The following is a 12,978-nucleotide window of genomic DNA, read 5'->3' on the forward strand; positions in this document are numbered from 1 at the left end:
TATGAATTAATGACCCGTCATTAGTGTGTGTGTGTGTGTGTGTGTGTGTGTGTGTGTGTGTGTGTGTGTGTGTGTGTGTGTGTGTGTGTGTTGAGACTAAGTTAGACCTAGCCACATCAATGCCTGGTCTTTCAGGGGTACAGGCGGCTCTGAAGAATAACAGACAGCTTTTGTATGAATCTCTCTCTTTTCTCATTTAAAGCAAATTAGAGTTCTGTGGCAAAGATGTACAAGTGTACCTTTCATTTAGTCTGCCTCCAAACCTGCTGTTTCTGCTCTTTTCTATAGAGTTTTAGTAAAATTACAGTCATTACACCACTGTTCTGTTGTTTTGTCCCTAATGATGATGTCTACTGATCAGATAGGGGAAATTATACAGCAGGCTAATTTGTAAATACAAATTTTATTATCTTTTTGTGCGTTACTCAGATTAAAGTGTTGTGGTAAAGCTAGCCACTCTAAAGTGAAATAACTAATGTTACTGAGGAATTTTCAAGTTTACAATAAAACCCTTTTTTGTTTACATTTAGGTTACAAGTATGGTAAGTAATTCTGTTTTTTATTGTTGCTTTAATCTGGGCTTGCTTTGTATTTTGTTGCTGCTTAGTGACCTGATAGCTGCTGTTTTCTGAGTTTGTTGGCGTGTCTGTGTGTCGTCACTTACAAACACACCGTCTGCTCCACCAGAGCTCACTGCCAGCATGCTCAGCTGTAGCTTCTGCCAACAGGGACCCTGCATGGGGATGTGCACGTGCTGCTGTTGCTGCACTGATGTCTCAAAACGACACCAATCTGTTTTAAAAAAGCATAAGTTCTTCTTCAAGCTTTCTCCTTCCATTTATCTTTGCATTGATTAAGCATCACCAGCTTGCCTAATAAAACTTTTCCAAAAGAAAAGAAAAAAAATCAATTTCCTGAATATTTACAAAGCTTTAGACCCGGGATGAAACAAAAGGAAGTAACCGGAGCTGTGAAAAGCTCTCAACAAGGTGCGCTTGGTGTCCTTCAGTTTTTGTGAGGAATTCTTCAAGATCTTTACATGTGATGAGTTTTACCATGCAGTCAAATGCAGCCTTGAGAGAAGTGCCTCTGAATGAACATTTGAAAAGTATTTTCATGAAAGATTAGTTGTGAAGTAAACTCTAATTTCTGCGCATACCACTGCTCACTGCAGTATATTGGAATTCAGGAGCTATTGTTTAGCACATACCTCCCAAACAAGCCGCCTCTTAGCATGGCGATGCTGATGGTGCTTCTTTTAACCCGCTTGCTGCTTGCTGTTGTGAGAGGTCAGCGGTGCTTTTAGTGTGTGGTTTATTGTGTGCTTGTTGCTACCTCAGCAACATGCCCCCCTTTTCTCCTCTGTGTGAGTGCTAAGCCTTTTGTGACTGCTGTTAAAGGACCAAGCCGTGAAGGACAAAGCCCTCCAGAGCATGGCCTCCATGTCCTCGGCTCAGATCGTCTCTGCCACGGCTATTCACAACAAACTCGGCCTGCCAGGCATCCCCCGTCCTGCCTTCCCCGGAGCAGGGGTAAGAGCCCCCTCGGCACCCCGCAGGGCTGACCGCACCGAAGCTCGGGCCAAATCACATTACACACCACAGCTTTGCACAACTGCCCCAATCTGATAAGTGCATGATCAAAAGGAGTGGTGGGCAAGATAACTACAATCACTGAACACTAAGAGCCGTTCTGATCTTGTCTCTAGCAGCTGCTCACAATCAGAAGTACTTTGTTGTGCTAATAAATCTTCTGTCTCTAGCTATGGCAGGGTATGATATCGACTGGTCAACCGGGGTCCTCACAAGAGTAAGTGTGTTATACTTTACTCTCTTAAACCATAAAATGCTTTCAGTCAGTGGCAATGCTTTGTGGTCCTAGCTGTCATTTCTGTTGCAGTATTAAACCTTTCACCCAGCAACCATATCCCCTCCAGCCAGCAGTCACAACGGCCATTTCAAGTGAGAATACACACACACACACACACACACACACACACACATTGATTTCACCTGCAATGCTTTTCCATTCCCTGGTACAGTTTAGTTTGGCTCAGGTGCTCGTCGTTGCAGTGTGTGTGTGTGTGAAGATGTCGGGCTGCAAAACACAACTTCCCAGTTTCCGTTTTTACATCCCACTGGTTAACCTGAGACTTTAATCTGAGGCGACTCGAGAGTGAAGAGGAGGACGTTTGGTTTTAATACAGAAGAGCTTGTCCGTGTGTGCTGCTGCTCTAGTCAGAGAAGGAAATAGCAGCTAATACACGCTTCCACATTCATCAGCCTCAGCTGTCCACAGAGTATCTGTTCAGTACCTGATTCACTTGGAACCTCAAAACATGCAGCACCGCCAAAAAAGTTATTATCATTTGTAAGATAACAGAAACCAGTGTTGTACCGTGTAGTGGTAAAGCATAGTGTGCTGCAGCCTGCTCCTCCTCACTTTGTTCCTGATTCATCACAAACTTTTCTGAAGCGTCTCACTGCTTTGAACTTAAAAAGAAAATTGGCATGCGATTTTATTTATTTATTGCCATAATTTAAAAAAAAAAAGAAATTTTAGAGGAAAAATATGGTGAGAATTTGCAGTTCAAATATTGACAGCCATAAATATTTAACATGTGCATTTCTTTCAAGTCAACCAGAATATTTACAGCTCTGGTCCAAATCAGAGGGAAGACTTGAGGATCTGGGTTAAGGATTACAATTATTTCAGCAACTGTTGTGTCTTTCAGTGTACTTGTTTTAATGTAGAAAAAAAACATTCCATCCTCCAAGTTTTAAAGGGATTTTCATCCAAAAGTGAAAATTGTCTGTTGACATATTTCCCAGAGTTAGATAAGTGTGGGAAAAAAACAATCTTTAACCAGCCCAGTCATTATCCTAACCTGGCAGGGCTCCTTTCGCTTTAGCTTAGCATTAAACACAGTAAGTGAATGGGACCAGCTAGCGTTGTGTGGGGAAAAAAAGTCCATAAAATCACTCTGTAGTGATCCTAATTCTGCTTGGTGACCTAAATAATCATATCTACCGCATGTCAAAATAAAAAGTAACACAAAAGAATCACAGACAACATTTTAGACACAGCTGTAAGCTTCCGCCAAAAGGTGCAAGGACATGACTACTCTAAACGTTGGTACATTTTCACAAATGACTCAGGCTCCCTGATGTTGCCACGGCGTTGTGGCAAATTGGGGGTATTCTTTTGTAAAAGAGGCTTCACATGGCTAGTTGGTCCCATTCACCTTCTGTGTTTTATGCTAAGCTAAAGCTAAAGGAGTACTGTTGGGTCAGGAGAATGACTGGACTAGGTACAAATTGTTTTTTTCCCACTTTTCATTTTTGGATGGAATATCCATGTAAAAGAATTATGAATAGAATGTGTAGATTAAATAAGAACATTATAATCCACACAAGAAACCAGCATTTTTTTAAATTGACACAGCGTTGAGAGTTGTCTTGTAATCAGTTGTCACTTTTCTTTTTTCAGCTTTTTAACGACTTTGAAGTGTTTCCAGTATTTAGGTTTTGATATTGGTATTTGTTTGTTGTGTAACTACAGGTTATGAACCCGCAGCAGCTCCAGCACCAACAGCTCCAGCGTGGCAGGGTCGCTCCATCGGCACATCGAAACTCCGTCTGGTGGAGTTCTCCGCCTTCTTAGAGCAACAGCGAGACCCAGACTCGGTGAGCAGAGAGTAATACTAAGTAAAGGAGCTAACAGTGCTCCTTCTTTTCTCTCGTTATTTGCGTTTCCTCAATAAATACAGAGGAAACCTTCTCCCAGACTGAGGGGAGGCCACGACGACTAATGGGCTCGACACACGGTAGGCGACATCGCCTCGCCTCCATTCATTTTCAATGAGACATGCGCGACAAAGCGATAATCACGGGTCTCCCTCCTACTAAGCGAAACGCGAAAAACGTGCGTGTGAAATTTTGCGCTCGTGCACGTGTCGTGCACAGGCAACCCAGCAACACGATCCCAGAAAGTTGAAATATTTTCAACTTTTCATCGCTGTCGCTTTGACGAGCACCAATCAACGGAGGTTTCATTCACTGACCAATGAGCGGACAGGATGCTCCGCACATCTCCGAGCAAACATGAAGGAGAAGTTGATTATTATTATGTTTTATAAAGTAAAATCACAAGTAAGATTTCACATAACTCCAGCAGCACCTTGTGAAACATCATATCTACCGCGTTTTTAACTCTGAACCGCTTGAATAACCTTAATTCCCTCCAACCTGACACAGCCAAGCAAAACAACAGAAGTTTCGATTTCGCCATGGAACAGAACGCGTAGACGGCTTTGCCGCTGGCCGCTGCCGCGGATCGCCTCCCTTGTGACAGGTAATAAAAGCGACAGCGACAAATTTCGCTGATCGCTGTCGTTTGTCGCCTCCCGTGTGTCGAGCCCATAATTGTTTATAAGCTCGTGTTTCTTGTTTGATTTAGAGACATTTTTCTCCATTGAACTCAATGTTCTAAATTGTTTGAGCTAACGGAGACGCTGTTTTAATTGAACAGCAACAAAATTCTCACAGCCACTCAAAACAAAATATTGTTTTTTTTTTGTTAGTTTTTAAACTGCACTGATGAAGGTTTAACAGAACCCAGATTCGAATTGGATGTATCTTGGTGAAGCAGTTAATTTGTATTCCTGAACAAATGAGGTTTTATGGTTTTAGCTGAATGTTACTTATAATCCGTGAATCTTAAAATACAGTTAGATTTGTACAGAAAAACAAATAGGAGGGTTACTGTATCACATTGCAATGTTACGGTCTGGTTGTAACATTTATTTAGGTCGAACTTTTCTGAAACTAAGTGGAAGTTTGGTCAAACATAATTTAATTTCGTCTGAATTTCTTTGCTCTTTCAGTACAACAAGCACCTGTTTGTTCACATCGGACAGACGAATCATTCCTACAGCGACGCCCTGCTGGAGTCGGTGGATATCCGTCAGATTTATGATAAATTCCCAGAAAAAAAAGGAGGGCTGAAGGAGCTTCACGGGAAAGGGCCCCAGAATTCCTTCTTCCTCATAAAATTCTGGGTGAGTGTGATTCATGAGCCAAATGATTACGTTTATTAGGAGTTATAAGAGTAATATTAGTTGTGACATTTTGCTAACCTTTGACACACACTCCGTGTTTTAGGGATTCAGAGTAATCAGGCTGCACAGAGAAGGTTGCTCTCTTAATGTTTACAGAATGCACCCTGCTATATTTGGACTTGCATAGCAGGAGAGCTTTTGATCAAAGCACTCGCTAATTCAGCGTAATATCTCCCAAACAATGGCGTGACCTGGTTGCACTACTAATGGCTCTTTAAACATTGTATTTATTTCCTCTCTGATGCAAAATGCTAACAAGCGGCAGCCAACAAAGTAGCCCCGCATGCACTTGGACTAAGTCCCCTCAAATTCCTTTTGAAGTGACCGGCGAATCTAAATTTCTAATGAAAGAGAGAATCTGCACAATAATGAATGTGTAACTGCTTTGCTTTAATGAAGGAGGAGAATGTTGTTGGGAGAATTTCTCCTCTTTTTGTGTCCGTAATGAACAGCATGTTCAGGACAGAGAGAGGCTGCCCTCCAGAAGCAGAACCTTTCAACCTTGTAAATCTGTCTTTTAATGTAACTGCATTCATTTATTTTTGGCCCCTCTGATATAGCTACATTAGCACGTTAAGATACATCTAAAATGGGCATTGATAATCTCAGCAGATTATCAGTATGCATCTGAATTTATGTCACAAACTTTGTTTTCTAGATGTTTTTTCAGGGATCAAATTAGAATTTCTGTAAGTTGTTTTTAAAAACCTGAATCTTGGCTGAGAGGCAACTGCCACCTTGGCTTGGCCTCTGATCTGAGTTAACTCAGACTTTCCTCTTCAGACTGTGTGTATACTTTCAAAAAGGACATTTCTCGCATCGGTTGATGCTCTTCCACATAAAAGTCACACCTCTCTGATTGCTTCGCTTCAGCCTTAAAGGGGCCATATCATGAAAGATCTATGTTGAGGAGCTTTTTATTATGTGATATTGTCATTTCCTCAAGAGAAATATCCCCAAAACCTTTTTGGCTGCATTTTCGTGCCTCAGCGTCAATATGGTCCATGTAAAGATTTTCACTGCATCCAGGAGTAAGTTGTGTCACAGGCATTTCTCCTCCCCCTGAATCTGTTCTGGCCTGACAAATTAAGTCTGCATTGGGGACAAAACGCCGCCGTAGCAATCATGTGTCCTGTCTACTCGTGATGGCCAGCTCAGGATATGTGGCATAAGCTTGGTTTATGCTTTCCGCATTCACTTTCCGCGCAGTGATGCGGCTCGCGGATGGAACGCGCTACACAACTTGCAGCGTTTATGGTTCATGCGGCTTGTCTCTGCAGTGAGCCAATATTCTCCCAAACTGTAGGGGGCAGCATGGAGCTCTACGGCATGCATCCAACACTACATCGTAGTAGAAGTAAAAATTACTGTTGTTTACAACATGGCATTCCAGCATTTTTTAACAGCGTCCTCGTCTTTTCCGACAGTGCGAGCTATTTCTCTCCAAGAATTATTAACAACATGTTGATCTCTGAGAGCTGAATCATACACATGTCTGTATTGACGAACCTCTGCCATACTAGTTCTTGCCAGTTTGCCATGTTTTTCCGCGTCCGACCGTCCGTGTGGTTAGAAAATTTCCTAGGTGCGCGGTGTAGAAATTTTGGGCCGTGCGGAGGCGCGGTGGAGGGGCGAGGTTGTTAAAATTTCGCAGTGCGGGGCCGTGCGAACCTTGCGGACGCGTCAAGCATAAACCAACCTTAAACTCGGTCACAGCAGTAATGTTTTTCTTCTTCTTTAGCTACATTTGCTAGTATGATATTTTCTACTCTTTATTGGCAAACTGTTTAAAATTAACAACTAATCTGTTTTTTTTTTTGTACATTTTTTATTTATTTAGCCAGTGTGAGTCCATGTGAGGTGAGCAGAATATCGACTAAAATGCTGCTCGGGAATGACCAATTTCAAAAATCTCAGATTTTCAGAAAATAAATGATAACATTTTAATATAAATGAATGAAATCTGATTCAGTTGGCTAAATAAATTACTACTGACACCACTGAGAGTCGAACCCGCAACAGCACATGGCAAAATGAGACTAAAGGAAGGCACTTAAACCACTGGACTACAAACTCTGAATAAATAGCAGACTTGCCTGAAGCCTGATTCATGCTTCTCCGTCTGCGTCAGTGCGGAGACACGCAGCATCCTTGCGGGCCTGCCGGAGAGCTCCGCAAGGACGGACGGAGTCGAGCTCTCTTTTCTAAACATCCGTCCGTCGAGACGGACAATGCAAGCTTGTGATTGGTCAGGACGCCGCTGTCGTCTACACCGCCGGCATTGCGCCCTAAAAAACATAAAGAGAGCCGAGGATAACAAGCGGCAGACACGGAGAAGCTTGAAGAATACCTCGCGAAAAAACTCTAAAAACATGAACGTCTAGTTCCCCGTGACTGGAGGAGTGAAAAGATGCGCAGCAAGCGTTTTATTTGTGGACGGAAATGACAGGAAACGTGGATGTAGAGGTGGTGAGCGCATGAAGAGGTGGAGGAGGATGACAGAAAAATGTGTCTGTGTTAAAAAGTCTCTTATATACAAAAAACAAAAACGATATAAACACACGATCTTGGACCGATACATGACAGGATACCACAGAACAGCGCTACGCCCTCTGCTGTCCTGCCGGGGAACTGCTTTGCAACACTCCCCAGGGGACGGAGAAGTATGAGAGCAAAACGCTTCTGTCAGTCCGTGCGTGTCTGTCCCTTGCGGAGCTGACGGAGAAGCATGAGTCAGGCTTAAGACACTGTTGTAGGAGCATATTGTCGGATCTGGCAAGAGCTGAGCTTCTCTTAAACGAACCGTTTCAGTTCCAGGTATTAAATCAGGCTGATGAAAATAACTCGTATTTAAGATAAATGATATCTCAATAGTGCCAAGGGTAACATTTGATCCTACATTGTGCCTACCTTTGCTCTCAAAGGTTTAAAATAGCACAATCTGGCTTCTTTAAGATCAGCAAGTTGAATCAATAGGGATGTGTGATGAATATGAGATTTTAGACACAAAGCAAGCCCCATTGCTATGATTAGATAATAATACTGCAGCAAACTGCTTTTTGTGCAAATAGGTGAGTTAATTCCTGCTTCCCTTAGATCACGACAGAAAGCTTTTCATTTATTTCAGTATGCCACCTAAAGCTTGGTTTAGCTTAGACTGGGCCCTCTATTTGACTTAAGTTTCATTAAATAATGTATTTAAATAAAACGATGATTTACCTGAAAGTCCGTTGTAATCTGTGTAATCCTTTTACCAGAATCACAAAAGTGTTGTTAGATGTTGCTTTTGCTGCCTTGAGCCTACAGCTGTGACTGCTGGCTCTTAAATGACTGCACAAACACATTCTAATAGCCTGCTTGACCTTTTTCATCCTTGTTTAAAAGACAAGTGTTGATTTTCATTGTTCTTCTTTTCTCTTCAGGCTGACCTGAACCGCAACATTCAGGATGACGCCGGGTCTTTTTACGGAGTGACCAGCCAGTATGAGAGTTCAGAGAACATGACCATAACGTGTTCAACAAAGGTTTGCTCCTTCGGCAAACAGGTCGTTGAGAAAGTAGAGGTATGGACCAAAAATAACGACTCAACATAATTGCAGCTTGAATTGTTCACGTTTTAAAATGTTTTCATTTTTGTTTTCTTCAGACTGAATACGCACGATTTGAAAACGGGCGCTTTGTCTACCGGATCAGCCGGTCTCCCATGTGTGAATACATGATCAACTTCATCCACAAGCTAAAACATCTGCCAGAGAAATACATGATGAACAGCGTTCTGGAGAACTTCACCATCTTATTGGTAATCACCTCTGTGACCCTCTCATTTTTCCTCCCTGCTTTGTCAGGAATGGTCGTGGGTTTCGCAGAGCTGACATTCTTCTCATTCCTCAGAGGATGAAACATCATCCCAGGAGCCTCGTATTCCCAGGAAGCCCTGTCATTAGGCATCACATGGGGCCTGAAGTGTTGTTCACCTCTAATGAGAAAATTCAATATTAAAAGCACATGCACAGATAAAACACCTTCAGGATTTCCAAAACCTTGAACTGGGGTGCTTATAGACATCTAAATGAAGAAAAAGATGTTTCATGTTTTACTAAATGTGTGCTTTAAAATGGAACGTCATCAGTAGGGATGAGCGAGTACACCACTATCTGTATCTGTATCTGTTCAACCAACTAAATTATCTGTATCTGTACTCGGAATGGGCGTGGCATAATCTGGAAGTGGGCGTGGTTTAACCGGAAGTGGGTGTGGTTTACATCAATACATTATTTTAAGTCTGAAATTGATATGGAATGATCAAAAGTTGATATGTGTATTGTTTATTTGAAAACTATTTACAGAGCAGCCTCAAAATTGAGATGAAATATTTTTGATCACAATAGTAAAGAAACTATTTCAGAACAAGTGTTTCAGTAAAATCAGAACATTAATATTTAAGTGCATGGATTAATACATCTGAACTCATGCAGTAGGAACTAGGAAATATGAAATGCTAGAACCAGACACAACTTTATATATATTTTTTTATTTTAATTTGATTAAACTGATTTTTTTCTTAACGTTCTTGGCATTTTGCCACACACAACGTTAAACAAAACAATGTTGATTAAGGTGTGTGTGTCTGAGAGAGATAGAGAGGGTGAGAGGGAGAGAGATGGAGTTAAAAAAATAAAAAACCCGACCGGAGCGGAGGTAGTGAGTGACTAACACAGCACGTCAGCTCTGTCTTGTCAAATGCACCATGTAAGTTACGAAAAAAGTAACTTTAAATATTCAACCGAAAAAGAGGCGAGCTGAAGAAAACCTAGGGAAAACTGAAGAAACATGAGCAACAGTGAAGCAAGCACAGCGAGATCCGTTACTGTCTGTGTGTGTGCGTGGATGAGCCGGACGGACTGCGCTCCTGGCCGGCTAGAGAGTTTTGTGTGTAGGGAGGGGCGGGCACTCTATGTGACTGGCCAATCATAGAGCGTGAAGACAGTCAGTTACCCAATGAGGATTTTCCTTCAGCACGATTACAGATATTTCCGAGGTCTACTCGTCTCATGCTTGTATTTGTCAAAAATGCTTTATCCGTACCGGAAACTCGTCTGAAACGAGTATCCGGCTCATCCCTAGTCATCAGTTTGTTGCCACTGGGAAATGATTTAGACCAAAGTAGAGTTTAGCAAGTTCTGTTTCAGGTTTATCATTTTATTTGATTTTTCATTAATCAAGATCATCACATCACCTGCGACCCACAATGCATCACAGGACATTCCGCCATATTGTTGTATGTGCAAACAGTCAAACTGCAGTGGTGACACCGACAGCAACCCCCTGTTTAGAGATTCTTTGTCAAAGAGCCGTTAACAAACACACACCCCAACACACACACCTCACTCGGTCAGAGAAATGGCAGCACGCATCCTAGTCAGCCAGAGGCGCGGCAAATATGAGCTAAAACCGCATACCACGGCTTCGCCAATAGCGACGGCTGATTCAGTTTCAACTGTACTTTTGACCCGAAGAGGGTGCCACAATGGCAGTTTTATGCAGAGTAATTATATTTTAAATAAGATGCACTAAAATACCAAAGTAATAAATATACATGTCTACAGCACTATTAGACACTCATTTATAAAGTTTACTAGCAAAAAAATGTTGCTTTGGGGGTGACTTGCTCTTTAAGAGAACTATTCAATAAATCTGACCTTATTAAGTGAATAAAGTTTATTTATTTAACACTTATCACAGAAAAAATATCAAATAGCTTCACAAAGAACATCACATCTAAATAAAAACAAAAACAAATGAAGAAAATAACATTTAATTATGTGACAGCTGTGTCGACTGTTTAAAACTAACTTTCCTTTATGCCAGAGAACATTTCCTAATGTGATCGGTGTGTTTGCACTAGGGATGCAACGATACCACATTTTCCAAACCGATACGATACCGATACTTGGATCTGAATACTCACCGATACCTATTAGCCTGGCAAGCCAGATTAAATAAATGTATTATTTAGTCTGGCCATGCTCCATTGATGGCTCTCGGTTGTGGGGCAAGTTCTACCGTTGTCTTTCAAATGATCTCCGCATTCCACTGGACAATGAATGTGACATACTCTTGTTTCACTCTGTTGCATCATCCCACCCACCAGGCATGTAGAGTGCCCTGATTGGCCCACAAAGCGGATAAAGCTCTGTGATTTGTTCACTAAGCAGATAGAGCACTATGATTGGCCCACCATTATGGACCAATCACAACTCTTTATGTGTTTGAAACCTCTCTAGAGAGCTGTGATTGGCTAGCCAGAGTCCTGGTAGGACCTGCTGAGGTTCCAATGGAGCATGCCTAGACCATTGTTTGCAAAGCAAGAATTTGGTCTAGTTCACTAGGCTAGATACCGATACTTCTACCACACAAAAATATGCAATGATTTGGAATACAGATTTTATTTTCTTCTCTGCTTTCAACAGGAAAAGACTGTGAGGTAGAAAAAAAGTTAAATATATGAATAGAAATAATCACAAAACTAAAATTTTAGGTGAACAGAAATTACAAGTTACAGTGAAGCCATTTTCAAGCAACTGCATTGGTATCGGTTCCTGGTATCGGTTAACTTTTACTGATACCAGCATCGTACTGGTATCTGCACTGATACCGATACCAGTATCGTACTGGTATCTGCACTGATACCGATACCAGTATCGTACTGGTATCTGCACTGATACCGATACCAGTATCGTACTGGCATCTGCACTGATACCGATACCAGTATCGTACTGGTATCTGCACTGATACCGATACCAGTATCGTACTGGTATCTGCACTGATACCGATACCAGTATCGTACTGGTATCTGCACTGATACCGATACCAGTATCGTACTGGCATCTGCACTGATACCGATACCAGTATCGTACTGGTATCTGCACTGATACCGATACCAGTATCGTACTGGTATCTGCACTGATACCGATACCAGTATCGGTGCATCCCTAGTTTGCACCCCTAACAGTGTTGCTGCTAAGTTTACCCAGAACGATGGATGACTAAAATGTTTGTTTTACGTCTATAAATCTAAATATATAAAAGTTGTTGTGCTTACACAGTTTCAACATTGCATCTTGTAGCTGATTTGAAAGCAGGACAACTCCTTTATTTTTAATTCTCAGCAGGAGTTCAGAGATTTTAGCGGCCCTCTAGCAGACTGTGACCTGTCCTCTCTTGCAGGTGGTGTCCAACAGAGAGACCCAGGAGACGTTGCTGTGCATGGCGTGTGTGTTTGAGGTTTCTAACAGCGAGCACGGCGCCCAGCATCACATCTACAGACTGGTAAAGGAATGAAAGCCTCCGCCGCACAGAGACGCTTTCTTGGTTCTTTCATGGACTTTCCAACCTCAAAACAAGTGACAGTGCCTCTAAGCGAAAGTCATCGCTCTCTGGTGGCCGAGGTATCAGGTGAAGTCAGTTTGTCACAATTTAATATAAATGTCTGTTATTTGACTGCAGCTGTGAGCTACATTACAGCTGTTTTATGTTTCAGTGGGAATTTTATGGGATTTTTCTTTTTTTTTTAAATATCTGTTTATTGGTCTGATGGTTATAGGCATAGCCGTTTTTAAGGAATTAGCTGGATCGATTTGGTAAATAAAAATGATGTGTTGTCTTCTGATTTGTTATGTAGGCTAAGAAAAACAATGTCTAGGGGCCTGTGATGGTCTGTGCAGTCGTCTTGGGAACGTTTTGTATGTGTGTGCTTAATAATTTGTGATATTAAACATTGTAGATAAACAAATGCGCACCCACAGCAAATAGATTTCCCAAAGAAACAAAAAAAAACACCACACACACACACGCAGTAG

General features: G+C 41.7%; 1 protein-coding gene across 6 annotated transcripts in view; it reads left to right on the plus strand.

The window, feature by feature from the left end:
- tead1b (TEA domain family member 1b) overlaps positions 1–12,667 on the plus strand; it is an 86,138-nt gene extending 73,471 nt beyond the window's left edge. For 4 of the 6 annotated variants that reach the window (XM_054732068.2, XM_015953053.3, XM_015953057.3 and 1 more), the window contains 9 exons: positions 531–542; positions 1,401–1,532; positions 1,763–1,809; positions 1,900–1,961; positions 3,562–3,686; positions 4,886–5,059; positions 8,542–8,682; positions 8,766–8,918; positions 12,347–12,667. In XM_054732068.2, coding sequence (XP_054588043.2) covers positions 531–542; positions 1,401–1,532; positions 1,763–1,809; positions 1,900–1,961; positions 3,562–3,686; positions 4,886–5,059; positions 8,542–8,682; positions 8,766–8,918; positions 12,347–12,460 — 960 coding nt within the window. In that variant the 3' untranslated portion in view covers positions 12,461–12,667. The remainder of the gene's footprint in view (positions 1–530; positions 543–1,400; positions 1,533–1,762; positions 1,810–1,899; positions 1,962–3,561; positions 3,687–4,885; positions 5,060–8,541; positions 8,683–8,765; positions 8,919–12,346) is intronic. The other 2 variants (XM_015953055.3, XM_015953059.3) reach the window with 1 other exon arrangement.
- The last annotated feature ends 311 nt before the right edge of the window (positions 12,668–12,978 follow it).

The sequence above is a fragment of the Nothobranchius furzeri genome, chromosome 9 (assembly GCF_043380555.1).
Source record: "Nothobranchius furzeri strain GRZ-AD chromosome 9, NfurGRZ-RIMD1, whole genome shotgun sequence".
In the NCBI taxonomy this organism is placed as follows: domain Eukaryota; kingdom Metazoa; phylum Chordata; class Actinopteri; order Cyprinodontiformes; family Nothobranchiidae; genus Nothobranchius; species Nothobranchius furzeri.